Raw genomic sequence first — 20,691 nt, forward strand, 5'->3', positions numbered from 1 at the left:
TGCCCTTGGATGTCGAATAAGGAAAGGGGACCAATTAAATATGTAGCCGACGGCTTTTTTTTTCTCTCTTCAATGGCTTTGCTCCCGGTGCTGCACTGGCACGCGGCCGCGATGCTGCGGCCGCACGCACCATAAAACACGACCGAGAAAAAAAAAGAAAGAAAGAAAATAAATAAATAAATATATTTAAGCCGCAGCCACAGTCAGAGCGTGCGCGCACCCTAATGACGATGACGATCTCTCCGAGCTATAGACCATCTGAATTTTTTGGCTTTTTCTTATTTTCCGGAGACGGTTGATCCCGCGCCAGTCCCGCGAGAGCTTATAGACGTACCCCTCAACTCTTTTATAACCCTTCTTCTTCTTTCTATCTTTTTTTTGGAAGACAAAAATGAATACATTGGTATAAAGCTATAGGTTTTCTCCTCCTAATAATTTAACGAAGGGGGAATTCTTCATTTGACTAACGACGGAAACAAACCAAAACCAAACGATGAGAGAGAAGGAAGCAACTGAAGGATGGAAGCCATTCTTCTCATCAGACGGCCGAGTTCTTCCTCCTCTTCTCTGACTTCATTTTCATGTCAGAGTTGAGATTATGCATAAATAATCAGCACGCGTAGTTGTATAGAGAGACTTTTTTGATTTCCCGGCCGAGCCCCCATCACCGATTCTATTTCTCCTTCTTCTTTCATAGACGACGGTTGCCTCACACACAACCACAGTACACAAAGGGGCCAAGTGATTTGTTGTTGCGGTGGTTGTGTGTGTGCCGGGGCGCCGTTGCGGGTTGTTGCCATCGGCGTATGCGCGCACACATCTGATCGGTCACGCTCAATTATGCGCTCGCAGGTATATAGATTTCCTAATGGCGCTCATTTCACGTCCTAACAATAGGAGAAACAGCAACAAAGAACGTCGCTGTCGATCGCCTGACTCGAACAATAATAATACCACCACAATAATAATAATAAGAAATTCATAATTTATTGATTTCTGATTTTCTTTTCTTTTTTCTCCACGAAAGAATTTACTTAATTATTTTCGGCAGCGGATAAATAGTTAGTCGGGTTAGTTATTTATCGGGTTCGATCATCCGATTCCAAACTGCAGAGACAAACGAGACAATGGAGTCAATTCAAACTGGGCGCCTCACGCCCGATATTATAAAGCGCACGCGAGTGAGCTGGCGCAGCGGCAGCACAATCAGACAATCAACCAGAAATGCACACACACACACAAACAGAGTTGAACAAAGATAAAAAAAAAAGAATCCAGATATATCAAAACCGCTACAATACCGTGAAATTTTCGGGTGGAAAAAAAGAAAGAAAAAATGGGGTTGTCTGTTGATTTCTCATGACCCGCTCAGCTGCTGGGCCTGAAAGAAAAAAAAAGATTAGACGCGCGCTTATATAATGAAATCATCTGCTATAAGCAGAGGCCTGAATTGTCTACAACAGCTAGAAGAGAAAAAGAGAGCGGCAACGAGGTCGTTATGTTCACACGTTGGGCCAAGAACAGCAGGAATGACGACACATTCCCGTTTTTCTGAATCTTTTTTTAAAAGAAAAAAAAAGAAATTTTGAATTCAAGAGATATGAAGCGGATGTCTAATAAGAACTCCCCCCCTACAACTATGCACACGACGGTAGTGTACACACATAGAGATAGAGGTTGTGTATTCTAAACGGGACACGGTCGAGAGTCGAGAGGTTAAGGAGATCGCATCCTATAGCTATTCCCGTTTTTTCTTCTTTTTCTTTTCTGTTTCTGAATGTCTGCAGCTCACAGCACAGCAGCCCCGTTTTGAGTTGACGACACACGACCCCGTTTCGGTGGGGGGGTTCCTGAATGGGCTGACGCCGAAATGTATGATGAGATGAAAATGCACAAAAGGGCGTCTGCTGCTGCAACCAGCACCGAGTGCAAAGAGCCAAGCCATCTACGTACATACGTATACGCAAACATATCTTTGTACCAAAGGATATCTGTCAACTGCAGACGTTCATTTCGACTACAAAATGGAAGGGGGGGAGAAACGTTTTCTTTTTTTTCCTTTTCAAAAGAGCCCAGCCAGAAGAAGAAGAAGAAACTGGGCAACACAGTGACGCAAGTTGTGAGGGACTTGCAGGAGCAGCGTGGCACTGTCTTTGACAGCAATAAGTATACACAGCTAGAACGACACATTTTCTCCGACTACAGAAGCTATTCAGCGACGGCTGCTGCTGCTGCTGGGCGTAAGGACTGGCGCTGTGAGAAGGAAGAAAAAGAGGATCGCGCAAGTATATTTTCTCTGTGTAGAAAAAAAGAATCGAGTTGTTACATGGCGACATGTTTGTCTCGGTGTTGGCGTTGAGGTATTAGCACGTCATCCATCACGTCGAGCGGGGCTCCTCTCAGCACGGACGTGGATTTATATACACACACAAGTTTGGCTGGGTGACTTTTATTTTTTTATTCCACGGTCGCCTTCATTATTCATCGCGTCGACTTATTTTCTCTTCTTCCGTCACGACGAAATTTTAAAAAGAACGTCTTATGCGTTTGTTTTTTAATGGGACTGCAATAGTCCCATCCGTATTTAGAGATATAATACAGGTAGTGTGTAAATTGGCTCTGCCAGGCCTGGAAAATCTCGGCGGATCCATTTCAGATCCACCCACTCCATCTCCCCCCCATTATATGGCAGTAGTGAGAGAGAAAGATCCTTATTCTCTTCATCTTTCTCTCTCTATTCTATATATAAAACAAGCAAAACAAAGAGCCCGTCGTTATTATACGGAGACCCTCCCCGTTGGATATCTAACGAAACGAATGGGGATGGATACTATTACTATTTATTGATGTTTGTCTGCCGTATCATCTCCGATTTCTTCGCTTTTTTTTTCTTGATTCCTTTTCGATGTTTTACCTTTTTCTATTTTTTCGGGGCGGACAACAAACAAACAACAACGACAACAACCGAAACTGAATTCAACGGCCTATTTATAGGAGAGGGTGGATGGGGCGGAGAAAAGATAAACGACGCCAATGAAAAATTGGAAACAAAACAAATAAATAAATGGATAGAAGAATCTCGAGCCAATTTAGACTCAATGATGTGTACGATCTTTTATATTTTGATGATGATCCGAGTGCTGCTGCTCATCTCTTCCTTTGTAAAAATAAATAAAGGGGCGTTTGAAATGGGCACGCAGAAATCCAGTTTCTCCATTATTGTTTGACGGCTCACTTTCTCTCCCATAGCAAACAGGATCATCGTCGACAATCTTTTTTGTGTTGACGGATGGATCGATAGTTCTCGGGACTCTCTTTTTATTTATTCTTTCTTATTTTGGCCAGTCGTGAATCAAGGGGGTTGGCAGCAGCCGCCGAGCGGGTCCCCCCCCCCCACAGCGATAGGTCAAACGTTCCATGTAATAGCGAAGGAGGTGCGGGGGCGGGCGCTGAGAGACTGATGGCCCCGCCAGCAACTTTCCCTCCGACGCAAAAGAAATTGATGATTTTCTTTTTTTCCTTTTTTTTTCCGATCTACTCGACTAAGGAAATTGACAAATGTCAGGTACATGGTATACATCACTGAAGAATGGATGATGGAAACTTGTCTGAGGGGGTTCAACCCAGGGGGATCATTGGCCATCATCATCTCTCATATGACGTTCGCTGGAACTTGATAATAATGTAATCATACTCGACGGCCCATTGATTGATGGTATAGAGACGCGGTTTGATGATGTTTTCGACGGCATCACCTTGACGACGTAAACAATCACTTTCCACTAAGAGAGTACCCATCCCTATATGAAAAGGTGTGTGTAGAGTGGAAGAACTGTAATAGGGAAATCCACTTGCCGCTCTGGATTTCCATTATCGGAACTCTCTCCTTTTTTTGACCCTCTCTTCGCTTCATTGTTGGATTGTCAAATTGAATCAGAAATATAGTACAACCTCCTCGTCTTTCTCTCCCCCCACCGGTTTCCTGATGGAATCCTGATGAATTGGCTGCCCAGCACAAAGTCTGACAAATAGTTCAGAGGTTTTCTTTCGTAGGCCTTTTTATTCTCCATTCCAGGATGTTCTTATCCAACATTCACAAATACACCATACACGTGTAGCTGAATACAATAATCGATTACTCACTGGCTGCCTTTTCAACAAGTTCTCTGACCTTTTAGATTCCTCCTCCCTCCCTCGATTCCATTTTCCCTTGTAAATAAAAAAAAACTTGTTGTCCGGCCGGAAGAAAAGAAAAATCGTTCAGTGTTAACATCAGGAGATTGGATTTATGTAGACCGTGGAGATTGTGTCCCTCTCTTATGTACATAGTACAATAAGGATAGCCAGTCGCATTTCCTATAGTTGCTGAGGATTTTTTTTTTTTTCATTTTCGTCTAATGCCTTTAGGCTTCTAGACCGAAAAAACATGACATAACATTTGATTTTCAAATTTAGTTGAAAGCTTCTTCTCTCTTTCTATTTTCAATGACTCATGTAACTGGACAGAGGCCTTTCAAGTAAATCGTCCGAGGTCTACCGAACTTTTCCCTTTTTTTTAATAGAATAAAATTGAGCAAAGAAATGAAAGTTAAGAGAGACGGGCCAATCTGCGGAATTGAAACCTTTTTCCATTTCTTTCCTAGAAAAAGAAAACCCCTTTTTGCCGTTTCTCCTCCTCGTCCACCCTCTTTATGGTGAACCGTGCCGAGCCATCATCCGCCGTGATGATGATGGATAGCGAGTCAAGCGCTTTGATATGATCAAAGCGCAATCCCTAATTATTTGTGTGTTTTGGGCGTGTTTTTTTCTTCTTGCCGGGGATGGAGGGGACGGACAGACGGACGGACCAAGAGATTCTTTTTCCGACTGTCTATATACCAACATGTTGTGTCTCTATCTCTGCCTGTCTGTCTGGGTTATGTGTGCATAGGTCCGGGCACGTTCTAATTACAAGTATATGTCTTATAACACACACACAACAGATGTTCCTGATCCACCGGGCAGGCCGCTAATTATGGGCTTCACGTCCCGATCGGTCAACCTCTCCTGGGCGCCCAGTCTCAGTTCACACGGCAGTCCCATCAGCCATTACATCATCCATACCAGGTAATAAATGTTATGTTCCACCTTTCAGATATTTATGTGTGTTTAGATTTGTGTGTGTGTGTGTGTGTGTGTGCCCTCACAAACGGCATTCCATTACACGTTTCAACTGGCACCTATACGCCGTCTATAGGAGGAAATGCTACAAGATATACACACCCCCAGGGGGGCTGTATCCATCTCTGCGCATAATATGTCCCGGGAATTTATTTATTTTTATTGGCGCTGAACACAAAACCTTCCGCTTATATTTACAATATGTGGTCGCCATGTTTTTTCGAAAAATTATTTTTATCCTTTTTATTATTTTTTAAAAAATGATCAATAACAAGGTAACAAAAAAATCTACCGAATAGCAGCGCTCATCTTGTCAATCGACAATTTATGGCCGTTTTCCCTCCCCTCCTGTATTTTTTATTTTCATTTTTCTCAAGTTTTTAAAAAGATCTTCAATGTGTGTATCGAGTGATTGAAACGTTTCCAACATCAAGTCAGGTGAAAAAAGGAGACAAAAAGAGGGAGGGAATTTCTCTGTAAAATACATGAATTTCGTTTTTCCCGTATAGGTACGAACGACGTCTAGCCAGCTAGACGAGCGGTCCGGGAAAATATTTGTTAAGTTACGGTTGTCAGTTTTGATTATAATCGTTATAGGTTCCGCTCGATCCATCTCCATTCAGCCCGTTTCTCTCCAGTCTTTACACAGTCTGCGCTGGGCAATCCCAGCGCACATATTCCGACTATTATAGACATGTACACATTGGAAGAGAAAGAAGAGGCAAGAAGATGTATAACTGGCGACTAGATCAAAAGAATGTAACGGCTTCATTTGTTCACTTGAACGGTTCCCTCCGATTTTTCTTCGACCCCCTTTGATATTTTTTCTTCTTGAAAAAAATTCCCCCACCACCTGAATGGCCGCCCATGCGTTGAAAAACATGTCAATCCCAGGGAAATTCAATAATTCTATCCGACCGTGTCTGGCGGATGTGCTAATCGATTGGAAAGGAAAAGAAAAAAAAAATGTTCCGTTTTTAGAAAAATATTTTATAGGAATTTTTTTCAAATGTTTTTGATTCAAATTTTTACAGAGTTGGCGAAGAAGGCGAATGGGATGTGCAGAACGCCCTGGTGACATTGACCAATGCGACTAGTTCGCAGGTTATCGGGCTGCTGCCTTACACTGTCTACAGCTTCCGCGTTGTGGCCATCAATTCGCTTGGGCCGAGCACGCCCAGCCGGGAATCCTATTACATGGTGACACTCCGAGAAGGTATTTCTATATATATATATATATACTATATCATTTCTAATCGGTATATAGTCTATTAAATACTAAGCCCCAAAACTATTGAGCCAAATGTTTGAAATTCCTGGGTGTTTGCTTTGTATAGTCTCGGTCTGGTTCAGAGTCGCTTGCTGCAAATATCCATCAGCGATATTGAAATCCCTAATATGTTTTAGGCGTGGGTCTATATGTCAACATTTGCGGGGGTCCCGAAATCCAATTTCGTTAAACGAGAAAACAAAAAAAACACAAACAAAAAAGCTCAAGGAAAGAAACAATGGAGTTAATCGCTCTCAGAACACAACATAAATCAGTCGTTGATCCCAAACTTAAAGCTTTTTATTGCTTGTAAAACTAAACCTGGAACTGAATTTTACGACGGCGAATAAAAAGGAAAAAGAAAGAAAAATAAATCTGCGCTTTTCGAATTGTTTTCAATCGTCAACAACGTGGCACCAGAGAATGTTTTTAATACCAGCTCTGAGCTTTTTCGGGGACTTACTAAGTTACTAACGTTATACGTATGTATATGTGTAGACACGCAGTGATTTATTATTCAATGGAACTCTCAATATTGTTGACGACGCGTAGAGGAATGTTTGCGCGCTCTGGCTACTGCGAAAGTGTACACATTTAATGATGCATACACACATATATGTGTATTCCCAGTTCTTTTTGGGCGTATATCCGGACAATTGTTTACGAGAGTGATCAATCAGTCGTGTGGATACGGTTGTTGTTGTTGTTGTTCTCGTCTTGATTTCTTCTTTTGTTTTGGCTTTGACAGTTCCCGACGGCAAGCCGCAAGTGACGTCGGCCCACAACTCGAGCTCGACGTCGATCTATCTCAACTGGAAGCCGCCGCCGAAATCCAGCATTCACGGCGAATTTCTCGGATACCGACTGGCTTACAAGCCACGCGACGACACCAGTCCCGAATCGGTCCAGGAGATTTTCCTCAGAGATCCCAGCATCGAAGTATGTGTATATATATTTCTATTTCCAACTGCCGTATTCTTTGAATTAACGTGAATTATTCTGTTGTTTTATCGTTTCAATCTCAGAGCCATGCTATTCAAGGCTTGCAGACGTTCACGCAGTACATGATTTCGCTCCAAGTGTTTAATCCGGAAGGATTGGGGCCAAGTTCCACCGTAATCGTCATGACCGACGAAGGAGGTAACTTATTTTATTTTATTTTTTTTCTTCTTTTACTTTTCCAAGTCGTCCCACCTGGTTTTGAAATGTATTAGACCGTGCGCTGTCATCATCAATCAATCATCAACCGGTTCTGGTTGGTGTCAGCCCGCTAGATGGCTGCACGGAACGAAAGCATCAGAAAAGTTTGTCTGGCAGGGCAGGAAGTTGTGTCTTGTGTCTTTATTGTCTAGAATCAAAAGGGAATTTTCTGGGGTAAAACAGTTTTTAGAGTAAGCTTAGAAGATGAGTCAAAAGCGTTTTACGCTCTTGATCTCTCTCATCATCTGCCAAGTCGTTTTTCTCAACGTGTTTGTGTTTGGTGAATCAGAAACTAAAGTTGAGGGTAAGCTTGATGGAGAGAAGAACCCCAGTGATTTTGTTGTCTGTGTACCCTCTAGCATTACGGCCTTATCGGTCATGAACTCCCGTCAGTTTCGGGTGTCCTCATAATCCCAATACGTTGGCTTAATGAAACTTCCTCTTCTCTCATTTGATGTTGCTTCTAGTTCCCGGAAAACCTCTGAATGTATCAATTGGCGATGTTAATGATTCCACAATTGCCCTCAGCTGGTCTGAGCCGGAAAATCCAAATGGTCTCATCAAAGGCTATCGAATCTATTTCATGAGAAAGAATTTCACTGATGTCCAGACAGTCCGCAATGGAGAAAAATTTCAGAAGTTTATTCTGACTGACCTAGGTAAGTTGACTTGAATGCTGGTTCAACAAAGTGATAATGTTATAATCTGTGACCCTCTTTATAGAATCCTATATGGAATACAAACTTTGGCTGAAAGCTTTTACTTGGAAACACGAGGGTGAACCATCTGAACCAATTATTGTTCAGACTGATGTTCGTGGACCAAGTGCTCCTCGTATTGCCAACCTAACCTGTCACAATGCAGACACACTGTTCTTACAGTGGCACAGACCATCTATCTACAACAAATCTATTGATTTGTATTACATTTACTACAGGTATGGTGTTTAACATTTTTCGTAACTGGGAAACAAAACCAAAATTCTTATTTCTTTATGGTTTGTAGGAGAGAAGATGCATGGGATTTTGAAGAATTGGCTGTGGCAACCACAACTGATCGCCTGGATCACATGGTAAACCAAACAATTCCGGGGAAATCTCTTCATGAAACTTAATGAATATTTGTTTTTCCCTCCTAGATGTTCCTTCCTAATCTAACGACGAATGTGATGTACGAAGTGAAGATTCGAGGAGCTACTCGAAGTCTCTTTTCGCCCTCTAAAATCTACCCTGGTCTTTTCTCGGAATCCCGCAAGATTTTCGTTGCTCTCGACTGCGATCGGCTTTCTCTGTCTCACGTTCAGAGCGGAAGCGAGATTTTCAGTCAGGATATCGAGTTCAGCGCGGGCGTGGTTGCTGCCATGGTTTGCGCGTCATTTGCGATACTTCTCTTAGTATTGGCATTTGTCCTTTGGCGGAAATATTTTCAGGTACGAATGATAGTTTGTTTATTGTACTCGTTCAGTTTTTCAACTTCTGCCATTTTATTATTTACAGGCTGCTTACTATTATCTTGATGATGGGCCTCCCACAACACCCCCGCTCAACCAGCCAGCGTGGGATGGTGGTGAACCTCCAACGCACAATAACATGACCGTAATCGTCGATGACGATTCAGACTTTGCTGAAAGTAAAAATAAGGAATATGGCGTCAATGCCAAAGGTATGCGAAAGCTTTCAACGGCTGCATTAGTCTCTTGCATACTTTTGAAAGAATGCTAATCATTTCTTCATTCTCCCACATTCCAGGGCCCATTCCAGTGCCGCTTTTCCCCCAACATGTGGCGACGCTGCATGCTGACGGTGACATTGGGTTCTCAAAAGAATATGAATTTGTTCAAAACGCTTCTTTCCAAGGGGAACTCAATTCTGAGCATTCAATGAATGAGGATAACAAGAATAAGAACCGTTACTTGAACATTGTTGCATGTAAGTTGTACTCTCCGCACATTGTGCTTCTTTTTCTGGTCTTTTGAATTTGTTCGTTTTTTAACAATCGGATTTTGCTGTTGTTCACAGACGATCACTCCCGGGTTCAATTGAGGCCTTTACCAGGCCAGAAAAAGTCAACGGATTACATAAACGCTAATTACATCGATGGCTTTCAGCAATGCAGAGGTTATATTGGAACGCAAGGGCCACTACCGTCCACTTTTGACGCTTTTTGGAGAATGATTTGGGAACAGAGGGTAGCTGTCATCGTTATGATTACCAACCTAGTGGAACGCGGACGAGTAAGTGTTTTAATCATACGAAAGCGCAAAGAAAAATAAAATCATTTATTTATATTTTCCCAAACAGAGAAAATGTGATATGTACTGGCCCAAAGAAGGGGTGGAAACTCACGGAGTTATTCAAGTCAAATTAGTCAACGAAGACGCCAGAGCCACCTACACAATCCGGACCTTTTCGATTAAGCATCTGAAGGTATTTATAGTTTTGGTAAATTTTATGGCCTTGAGTGTCAACAACAACAAAAAAACGTATTCTAAATAACAGTTGAAGAAGAAGAAATCTCAGAGTGCAGAGCGAGTCGTCCTCCAGTTCCACTACACTAACTGGCCCGATCACGGCACTCCGGAACATCCGCTGCCTATTTTGAGCTTTGTTCGTCAATCCGCAGCAGCTAATCCGATTGGAGCTGGGCCAATCATCGTCCACTGCAGCGCCGGAGTTGGACGTACTGGTATGTCAAACTGTCCTTAAAAAAAATGAGTCAATTTTTAGATCCCGGAAATCAACGTCCCTTTTTTTTCTCATTTCCAGGAACGTACATAGTGTTGGATGCTATGCTAAAACAAATCGAATGTAAAAATGAAATAAACATTCGCGGCTTTTTGTGTCACATCCGCAATCAGCGCAACTTTCTCGTCCAAACCGAAGAGCAATACATATTCATCCACGATGCTCTGCTAGAAGCAATTCAAGCTGGAAATACGAATGTCCACAGCAGTCAATTGACTCGATATCTCCAGCTTCTCCAAGTAAGATTCATTTTGATAAAACTGGAAGCGAAACAAGTTCTTAATTCCATTTTATTTGTCCTGTTTTTCAGAGCGGTTTGCCGGCTTCGCTCTTGTCAGACAAGATTATAGGAAGTAATTCGACTGCGAGTACACTAGACACGACAACTACAACCATGACGATGAATTCCATTGGCAGCCAAGAAGATTTGTGGCTGTTGCTCGATCATCAGTTCCACCTGGTGACCAATTTTCTGGTCCAAGATTTCCACCTTTCATCTGCCGTGAAAAATTGCAACGTCCATAAAAACCGCAACGCTGCACTTGTATCCGTGGAAAGTGCCAGAGTTTATCTTACACCAAAGCCGGGAGTTGAAGGGAGCGATTACATCAATGCGACATGGTTACAAGGTATATTTGTTCACTTTACAAACTGTTTCTCGATAAATGTGCTCATACTATAAATTTGTTTTGCAGGGTATCAAAAATTAAAAGAGTTCATCGTTACTCAGCATCCGCTAGAGGCAACGGTGAGCGACTTTTGGCAGATGGTCTGGGATCATAATTCGCAAACGGTCGTTGTCCTCTCAGACACAGCAGACGACGATTATCAAGTGTTTTGGCCGCTAAAGCAGGCGGATGTGGAATTTGAAAACTTTCGCGTCCGGTTTATTGACGAACATAAAATTCAATTGCCAGCAGTTGGCAACCATCCGGCACATCCTGATGAGTACGTGACCCAGATTGAAGTTGCCGCTCAGTCTCTACAGGTAATAACATATTGGACAATCATTTTCCACAAAACACTTTCTAATGTACTTTTTGCTTCCGTTCACTTTTATTCACAGGATGATTATGAACTGCGGGTGCGCATCTTTTACTGCCCCAGCTGGCCGTATCGTGGTGCCGCCAACCCAGACCTGGCTGCCCTGTTCCGTCTGCCTAAATTAGTGATTGATTCACACCAGCAGTATCAGAACGGGCCCGTAGTAGTCGTTGACCGTTTTGGTGGTACAGAAGCAGCCACGCTTTGTGCGTTGACGACGTTGGTGCAGCAGCTTTCTCGTGACCAGCACGTCGATGTCTACATGTACGCCAAGTTGTACCACAGTAAGCGACCCAACGTGTGGCCTTCGCGGGACGACTACATGTTTCTGTACCGCTGCGTCGAGGCCCTGCACCATCACTTGCCCGTGCCACCCTCCACTCCGCCAACGCTCCATACTTCCTTCAGCTTGCCACTGCAACTCAATGGCTATGCTGGTGGCGGTATTGGTGACACGGTGAGTTTGACGTCACTTCCACCATTGTGCACCACTCCGAGCACGACCAGCCCCAATGGGGACGTCGTTTGTTTCAGAATACCACCGGATGGTATGGAACAAGAAATGGTGGACGTCGTGTGAAACTTTGCCAATGCCAAGGAGAGGTTCTTTCTTCTTCGGCGGTTTCGTCTCTCGTTCGCCACGTTGACGAGTGCCAAAAAATGGGTGCAACACCAGTGAGTGCAAGACTGCTGCTAAAGTATTCGTCTCCTGCTCCCTTTATATACTCCCTCTTTGTGTCCCTTTTTTTTTTCGTTCCCTTCTGTGTATTTTTTTTTGTTCTTTTCGTTCGTCTCTAGTCAAACATCTGCACAATTTTCTTTTAAGAAGGAAATCACATCGGTTTTACAATCATATTCTTTTCTTTTCCCTTTCTGCGCAATTCCATTTATTCTTCGGATTGGGAAGAATCCAATTGACAGGTTAAGATTGTTATGACAATTTTCAACAGTGTATGAATGGGATGGGATCAAGGGTAATTCATTACCGAAGACTATTGTAGGTTGAGTTGAATATTATCAAATGTATCTCAGGCTCAAATGAATTCGCACTTTGTAACGATCTCCGATTGACAAAATTAGACAAATTCTTCTTCCTCTTTATTTTGCTTTTCTTTGTGTGTCTCACTGTACTGTCCCTCGAAACCTTCGTCGCGCATTTCATTGCATTATATATTTATATAAATAATACGCATCCATGTACAATGATGTGTCCGTGCATTTTTCTGCAGCTCGTTCACCTTTGTTTCCTCTGTATGGTGGCAAAATATTTCGAACTCGTCTTTAATTAGACACCAAATATATGGCTAAGTGCAGCTTTATTTCTGCATTTTCTACATCATTGAGTTCTAATAATTAAGCTGGATCGCCAGTTTATAATTACTCAGTAGTTTCTAACTCGTTTTTTCCTTGAATATCCGATACCGATACATAGATAGACATACATAGACCAAGTGTGATGCTGTTAAAACACACACACACTAGGTAGTTTTTTTTTAAAGTAAACCAAATATTCTGTATGTTTCGCAATACTGTACTAAAGCTGTAATATAATTTTGTTAGTTTTAACTATAATTCTATTAAAGCCTTCGATCATTTTCAGCTGTCAAATTAGTCAGTTTCAGCTACTTTGCACATCCCTGTAAAAATGTATCGGCAGTTGTTGTGTGGTAACTTTTTGGTGATGACTGACGATAACTATTCCACCAACAAAGCTCACTTTTTAATTTTTCGATAATTTTCCTTTTTTATCTACTCTACTAAATCTATTTCACGAAGATGACGAAGAATATTTAGTTTATTTTTCATTTTTTCGACTCGTCCGTGGATGCTAAGGGCTGTCACTAGATGGCTGAATATTTCAGCGTGTTTAGGGATTTAACTATTCAGCCCTAGTGTGTAGGGTGTGTCGAGATCAGCAGACCAGTGCTGCCACTATGTCGGATTTGTCAGTTTTTGTAGGATTTTCGAAGTGCTTGCATGACATTTGCAGGACGTAAGATTTTGCAGGATTTTCGAATTTTTTGTCGGATTTCTGGTAATTTTTGGGGATTTTTTGAATATCTGGTGATAATTGTATTAATCAATTGAAATTTGCAGTAGTCAACAACTGAGACCACTGTGGCGCTGTTGTCTGGTGCTCTGAGCCTAAGCCGCTCTGAGCCTGACTCTGAGTTTCTGATCTATGGACGTCTAGTCCTCTCGTTTGACTGTTTGAATTTGAGAGTTTTATTGAAAAAAAGTTCTGACTTTGTTGAGGATTGAACCATCAACCGCTGGAGTTCCAATCCAGCTTGCTAACCATTTAGCTATAGGGACCTTATCAATAGTTACAAGTTGTATGTATCAGATACATTAATGGTTAATGAAATGGACTCTGTCATTTTTTCGTTGCAGCAGAGAAAACATTGGGTAGTACGTTTATAAATAAAGTAAATACGTTAAGTTTATGATAATTGTGTTGCTTAAAGGACTTGTTCTTTTTTATTTAACATACTTTTTAAAACTTTAAGTACGTTAAATCTATGATAAGTGTGTTGCTAAAAGTACTTGTTCTGTAAACATACTTCATTTCATTTTATAAACATACTTTTTTTTTGTAAGCATGTTACACTTCGAAGAAGCATGAAATTTTGCTTTTCAGTTTGTTTATAAGTCTTACCAAAAAGCGTAACGTGTTAAGTAATCCTAAAGTGCTGAAATAGGGCTAAAATAAGCATCCTACCGAGCTGCTGTGTAGTTTTTAACTGTCGGTCAACAGTATCAAAATAATGTTTTACCTGTCTGACAAGAAAAGACTTCAAATATACTAGGATAACTAGGAAATTATGTTGGATCGTGTCGGATTTATGCGGGTTTTTTTTTTTGCAAGATTTTTGCGGGATTTTGAAGAAAATCGTGCAAGATAAAGTGCAGGATTTTTCAAAAAAAAAAAAACGGACTTTCGGGACTTTTTAGGCAACCCTGCACGACTTTGCTATTTCAGAAGTGGCAGCACTGCAGCAGACGACATTACGTTCGACATTTCTTTTTCCACGAGACGCTGTTCGAGAAGGTTACCTTTTTCATGGCTCATGGTGGGGCACTTTATTTCCTGACGTTTTTCGTCAATGGTAATTCCTGTTTTATTCTATAAGGTTATTGAATTTAACTTTTGTTTGTGCCGTCTGATTAATTTACGGGTTACATGTTAAAGACTTTGTTTCTTTAATTGAATTTTTATTTTTTTATTAACAGCCTGGTGAAGTCTGAGCTTTTTCATTGCATTACGTGCACGTGATCGCTGCCTGGTCATGAAGAGGTCTCCACTATTTTGCAAGGCAATTGATATGAAAAGAGGAAATTTGAAAAGGTAATTAAGTACTTGTAAGCTAAATTGAGAAGGCAATCAAGTAGCATTATTAGCACTTTGTTCTTGAAATGACATCTTATTTTGGGCTTCCATGTAACATGCTTAAATTTAAGTCTACATATGTGTGCTACATATTCTTGTTCTTTGTTAAGAATTAACTCTGGTTGTACAAATGTACATTTAACTCTTTGAAAATGTGTTATCAAGTAGAACATTCCTTTTTTTTTTAAATTAGAGAATATCATTGGCTTATCAATTTCATCTTGTTTTGTAGGGTTTCTTGTTCGGTTTGAGATGTTAATGGTGTTGTGTGGTGTGCAGTGGTTTATCAGTCATTCAGTTGGGAGATGCCCCGAGATGGATGATCAACTGCTGGGACTTCCCTCACATCATCGTCTTTTTCTATGGAGACGCTGTCCGAGAAGGTTGAGCTTGGCCATTGCAGGCAACTTTCTATCTTGACATTATTAGTCTTAAAAATGGTAATAATTAGGCCTACTGCCTATATTCCTTAAGGTTATTAAATTTAAATATTTTCTGTGGTAAACTTATGGGGATCATGGCTTTTGACTTGTACTGTATTGTTAATCTCAATGGTTAAATTTCTAAAAGTTATTTTTCTTCAATTTGATGGTTAAATTTCTACGGTCATGAGGTCTGCTGTACACTTTCCCCAAAGTGTCGTCTCTTGGTTCATGTCGCACGTTTGTTTGCTAAGTGTTTGAATTATTCATTTACATTTGTTGGCTGAATTTTAACTTGCGATTTGTTTCGCTTTGGAACTTTTTTCACTGCAGAAAATATCTGTTCATTGATGTTCTTTTTCTCTTTAGGTTTTCATCGTCAGTTGTTGCTCTTTGGTATGCAGTTCATGTTCAGGTAAGAGATTGCTTTCTCTTATCTATTGGAAGAATTTGAGAAAATGTCTAAGCTTCATTGCTGTCATGTAGGTGGTTTTGTTGCAGCCAGCTAGTGAAAGGGAGTCCAAGTCGAGTTGAGCTGTAGCTTTTGAAGCAGTCAACAATGCTCGCGTTATTCCGAAATGTAACATCAATGAAGACATCATGAAATGGTAATTTGATTGTGATATTGCTTTGTAACAGGGGAAGTTTCATTAAAGTCTGATTAAAATATTAAAGTGGGTTTAGAATTTTACTGAGAAGATGCTTGCTCAACTAGCTTTTGCTGAATTGTAATCTTTTTGATTTAACTAGAACATTATATTCCCTTTTCCAAAACTTCTCATGCTATTTTTTTTTGTGATTTTAAACATTTGTTGCTGCTCAGACTTGATTTTTTATTCAAACTTGACACGACTTTTGTTTCTTTTCTTTCATTACATGTTTCTTCAGTTGGTTCAGGTGTAAATGTAAATATTAGATTTCTCTCGTTCTCAACAGGTCTTGGTGACGATGCGATCATTAATCTTCTGCATGCAGTTTGTTATCAAGAAGTGGAGAAGCAAGACTTGAAGCAAAGCTGCAAGAAAAAGAAATGGTAATTTGCCTGAGATATTATTTGTGACTTGGGAAGTGTTTAGTTTTTTATTGAAATGTAGTGTTCTATCAAAAGATAACTTCAAACTGACTCAGAAAATTAATGATAATTGCTTTATAAGCAGACCCTTGTCTATTTTACTAAGAAAACGTTAAAAGAGAAATTCATGGTTTTCCTGTCTATCTAATATAATATCCCTGTTTTTTTCTCATAGGTATTGACGTTAATGTGCAGTGGTTGTCCGACTCCTTTTCAAGCTGTTGCTTTCCTGAATTTTGCCGGAGTCTTTGAAGTAGCTGATCCTGTCATCCTGAAGTTATGATGCCGGGGTTATCCTGGAGTATCTGTTGTTGGTGTCTTAAGTTACTGTGGCAGTTTGATTCGGGTTGATAAAAATATTAATATCCATGTAGTATGTGATGTAGTAACCTTAATAAGCTATTATGTTTTCCATTGTGGCATGTTGTGAACTGATCTTGGTCTAAAAAGCATTTGTGCTTCCTGATATTTCCCTCACCCATATATATCTAATAATTCTTAAAAATGGGATGTTAAAGTGAACATCAAATTTTTCATTTTGCGTAGAAAATTAATAGTTCATTTATTTTTCACTTTGTGAAATGACGAAATAAAAAATGATACAACCAATTTTATAAAACTAAATAATTTAATAAATTAATCAAATAAAAATATATATTTTAAAATTAAAAATAATAAACTATATTTAATTTAATCAATTAAATAACATTTGATTTAAATAAATTAAGTTAATGTAATTAAACTTTATTAAATCAAGTTAATTCATTTAACTACTACAATTTTAGGCCAAAATGTATGAAATTTAATAAACAAAGCGTCCGGTACAAGACAAATGTTGTTCTGTGCAAATTTTAAAGCTATTTATACCCAAATAAAACAAACCTAACAAACTCCTTTTTGTCTCATTTGGGCGATAAACAGCTTTTGAAACTCGCACATACAGTCAATCAAGACAGGGGGAGATACTGCCTTAATTGACTGCAGCCAGAGACAACGGTTAAGACATGGCCAATGGTTAAGAGAAACCAGAAAAAGAGCGAAGAGTTGAGGAACAGTTATTACGAGAGCGATTAACCATAGTAGGCTTCCGGCTTAGACATCAAACAACTATCAGTCTTGAATTACAGCTTTCTCTTATCAGTTTTCACCAATGAATGAAGTCCACGATAAGTAGCGAAGGAGTTACCCTGTTGGCAGAATGAACATTTATTAGGATGACAATCATTTTAAATTACATTTTAGAGACAGAAAGCAATACCTCAAATCAAGAGGGCCTGTATCAGGAAGTAAAAAGGGATATTCAAGGGTAGCAGCCAATGGGTTACCAAACAAAGGACCTTGTTGACTGTATAGGCATTGTCCTTTTTCTTCAAAGGACATGACTTGACCTGTAAAATAAAAAATATAAAATTAAGTCACAGTCTTGTTTATGATTTGTGTCATCAATGTGCTATTAGATAGACGTCAGTACAGAACAAAACTCTAAATACATATTAGACTGCAACAAAGAAAGTTTGGTGACATTACAAGTAAACTTACACACTAAACTACCAATCAGTTATCCAAGGTTCTCTAGAAGATGGAATGAGAGATTGGTCCATGCTGGGGTTGGTGATCTAGCAAGTCTAATAGACAAACTGTCACATTCCAATGCTGCTCTCCAATTATCAATGGCTATCGAAAACCTAAAGAAAAAAAAAAAGATTTATCACAGGTAAGGCAAAGTGCAGAATTACAAGAATAAAGCTAAAGGGGTGATACAGGTGAACATTAATTTAATTATATGCCAAGTCCCTAAAGTGAGGATCGAATGAGCCAGGAACATGCTGTTGCTGTGAGACAGGGTAGTGTGGAACGGATTTTTCATCTTCACCATCATTTGTGATTGACTTAATGTTTGCTCTTGCCTTGTAGTACGTAGCCTAGTAGTGTCCACAATGAATGGAAATACATTCTGAATAACGTGCAGGTTTACCTTACCAACTGGGTGTTTTTCCTTTCAGCAATCCACTGTCCAGCACTGTTGCCCAGGTGCTGAAACGTCTGGAATCACTTGCAGACAACATGAACGGATATCTGTCTTTAGTGCCTTCTCCTCAGTGTTGTAGAAGTGTTGTAAAAGTTGGACTGGCGTCCATTAACACCTTGGGGATTTCGTCTGAACTTGTGATGTGTCATGTGTGATGCTGCGTGGTGGCTTCTTGGTGAAATTTGGCAGGGATAATATTACGTGAGTATGAAAGTTATTTGTTACCTTTGTTTGTAAATTTCTTAATTGAGTGTCAACGAGCTAGAGCGGACATTGTTTTCATGTTGCATTTAAACGTTTATTCTTTCTGACGCTAGACGGCAATCCGGCATAGCCTATGATCATTTTTTACCCGTTAGAATCAGTTTAAATACGCTTACTTTGCACATCTCTGTAGAATTTTCTCAATGCTACTTTAAAAAAATTTTAGGTGTTAACTGTCAGTTTCTGTTTCAGCAACAAAGCTCACTTGTTAGATTTTTAATAATGTGTTTTTTTTTCTACTTCCGGTTTTCTACTTTTCAGTCAGTAGTTCAGTAAATATTCATTCGACGTCCAAAATAACCACATATTCGTGATCCTCGTCTAATTTGTGGTAAAGTTCATGTTTTTTTTTTTACGTTTTCGTACTTCCGGTTTTGAAAATTTTCCTGAACTATAGTTCAGGAAAATTCTCGATTTTGGCCAAAATATGGATTTCGTTTAAATCACATCTAATCGATCCCAAATTTCATGGAGATCACGAATATCTGGTTTATTTTGTCGGCAGCCCGATGGTTGAAGCGCTATCGTCTACTTCCGGTATACTTCCAGAAAATTTGCATAAAACTAGCAAGTGAGCTTTATTCTTTGTACAATTCTTAAGACTCCATGCCACGTTAAGTAAACAGAAATGGTCTTTTTGATTACTTTTGTGGCGTTTTTTTACTATCTAAGGCCGGTCCTTTAGATAGTTGGTTTTGGACGTGTCAAATAGATGGCGTGAAAGAATATTGTGTTGATATGTGCTTATGGCGGCTCGTTGTCAACAGTTCAGCTACAGCTATTTTCTTCAAAAATTACCAATGAATTCGTTGGTAAATTGGATATATTTTGTGTGTAATTTGTTGGGCATGTGTTCTTTTCCATAGATGTGTTTAATAACCTTAATATTTCTCATTCATTTCCAGGAGAAAATGTGAAAGGTGTCCTACTGTCAACTATTGTATTGTAAATCCTGGGATCCTACTGAATGTGTCATACAAATGACAGAGGTAACAACCAACACTAGCTTAATCAAGTATTGCTGAAATATATATTGTTCTCATTTTTTATTAGGATTCATCATAATTATCGATTGATTCTATTAGACTGACACCAACCCCAGCATGGACAAATCTCTCATTCCATCTTCTAGAGAACCTTGGATTACTGATTGGTAGTTTAGTGTGTAAGTTTACTTGTAATGTCACCAAACTTTCTTTGTTGCAGTCTAATATGTATTTAGAGTTTTGTTCTGTACTGACGTCTATCTAATAGCACATTGATGACACAAATTATAAACAAGACTGTGACTTAATTTTATATTTTTTATTTTACAGGTCAAGTCATGTCCTTTGAAGAAAAAGGACAATGCCTATACAGTCAACAAGGTCCTTTGTTTGGTAACCCATTGGCTGCTACCCTTGAATATCCCTTTTTACTTCCTGATACAGGCCCTCTTGATTTGAGGTATTGCTTTCTGTCTCTAAAATGTAATTTAAAATGATTGTCATCCTAATAAATGTTCATTCTGCCAACAGGGTAACTCCTTCGCTACTTATCGTGGACTTCATTCATTGGTGAAAACTGATAAGAGAAAGCTGTAATTCAAGACTGATAGTTGTTTGATGTCTAAGCCGGAAGCCTACTATGGTTAATCGCTCTCGTAATAACTGTTCCTCAACTCTTCGCTCTTTTTCTGGTTTCTCTTAACCATTGGCCATGTCTTAACCGTTGTCTCTGGCTGCAGTCAATTAAGGCAGTATCTCCCCCTGTCTTGATTGACTGTATGTGCGAGTTTCAAAAGCTGTTTATCGCCCAAATGAGACAAAAAGGAGTTTGTTAGGTTTGTTTTATTTGGGTATAAATAGCTTTAAAATTTGCACAGAACAACATTTGTCTTGTACCGGACGCTTTGTTTATTAAATTTCATGCATTTTGGCCTAAAATTGTAGTAGTTAAATGAATTAACTTGATTTAATAAAGTTTAATTACATTAACTTAATTTATTTAAATCAAATGTTATTTAATTGATTAAATTAAATATAGTTTATTATTTTTAATTTTAAAATATATATTTTTATTTGATTAATTTATTAAATTATTTAGTTTTATAAAA

The 20,691-nt window shown here is 39.5% G+C and overlaps 1 protein-coding gene and 1 long non-coding RNA gene across 4 annotated transcripts in view; both read left to right on the forward strand.

Moving 5' to 3' along the window:
- The window catches only part of LOC124194215 (tyrosine-protein phosphatase 99A-like), a 53,986-nt gene extending 41,249 nt beyond the window's left edge, over window positions 1-12,737 (forward strand). For both annotated transcript variants that reach the window (XM_046588290.1, XM_046588291.1), the window contains 17 exons: window positions 4,983-5,106; window positions 6,195-6,376; window positions 7,179-7,369; window positions 7,456-7,570; window positions 8,098-8,289; window positions 8,354-8,567; window positions 8,636-8,702; window positions 8,769-9,059; window positions 9,127-9,292; window positions 9,379-9,558; window positions 9,649-9,863; window positions 9,931-10,056; window positions 10,129-10,315; window positions 10,396-10,613; window positions 10,685-11,003; window positions 11,070-11,362; window positions 11,441-12,737. In XM_046588290.1, the coding sequence (XP_046444246.1) occupies window positions 4,983-5,106; window positions 6,195-6,376; window positions 7,179-7,369; window positions 7,456-7,570; window positions 8,098-8,289; window positions 8,354-8,567; window positions 8,636-8,702; window positions 8,769-9,059; window positions 9,127-9,292; window positions 9,379-9,558; window positions 9,649-9,863; window positions 9,931-10,056; window positions 10,129-10,315; window positions 10,396-10,613; window positions 10,685-11,003; window positions 11,070-11,362; window positions 11,441-11,998 (3,638 nt within the window). In that variant the 3' untranslated portion in view covers window positions 11,999-12,737. The remainder of the gene's footprint in view (window positions 1-4,982; window positions 5,107-6,194; window positions 6,377-7,178; window positions 7,370-7,455; window positions 7,571-8,097; window positions 8,290-8,353; window positions 8,568-8,635; window positions 8,703-8,768; window positions 9,060-9,126; window positions 9,293-9,378; window positions 9,559-9,648; window positions 9,864-9,930; window positions 10,057-10,128; window positions 10,316-10,395; window positions 10,614-10,684; window positions 11,004-11,069; window positions 11,363-11,440) is intronic.
- A 1,682-nt stretch (window positions 12,738-14,419) lies between these two features.
- LOC124194216 lies at window positions 14,420-16,912 on the forward strand. 2 transcript variants are annotated; one of them, XR_006874676.1, is made up of 7 exons: window positions 14,420-14,528; window positions 14,653-14,767; window positions 15,042-15,249; window positions 15,601-15,646; window positions 15,718-15,839; window positions 16,168-16,264; window positions 16,479-16,912. It is a non-coding gene; the product is annotated as an uncharacterized LOC124194216 (long non-coding RNA). The 2 variants fall into 2 exon arrangements; XR_006874678.1 differs by having other exon boundaries at window positions 15,042-15,192.
- Window positions 16,913-20,691: the final 3,779 nt, after the last annotated feature.

The sequence above is a fragment of the Daphnia pulex genome, chromosome 5 (assembly GCF_021134715.1).
Source record: "Daphnia pulex isolate KAP4 chromosome 5, ASM2113471v1".
Lineage (NCBI taxonomy): Eukaryota > Metazoa > Arthropoda > Branchiopoda > Diplostraca > Daphniidae > Daphnia > Daphnia pulex.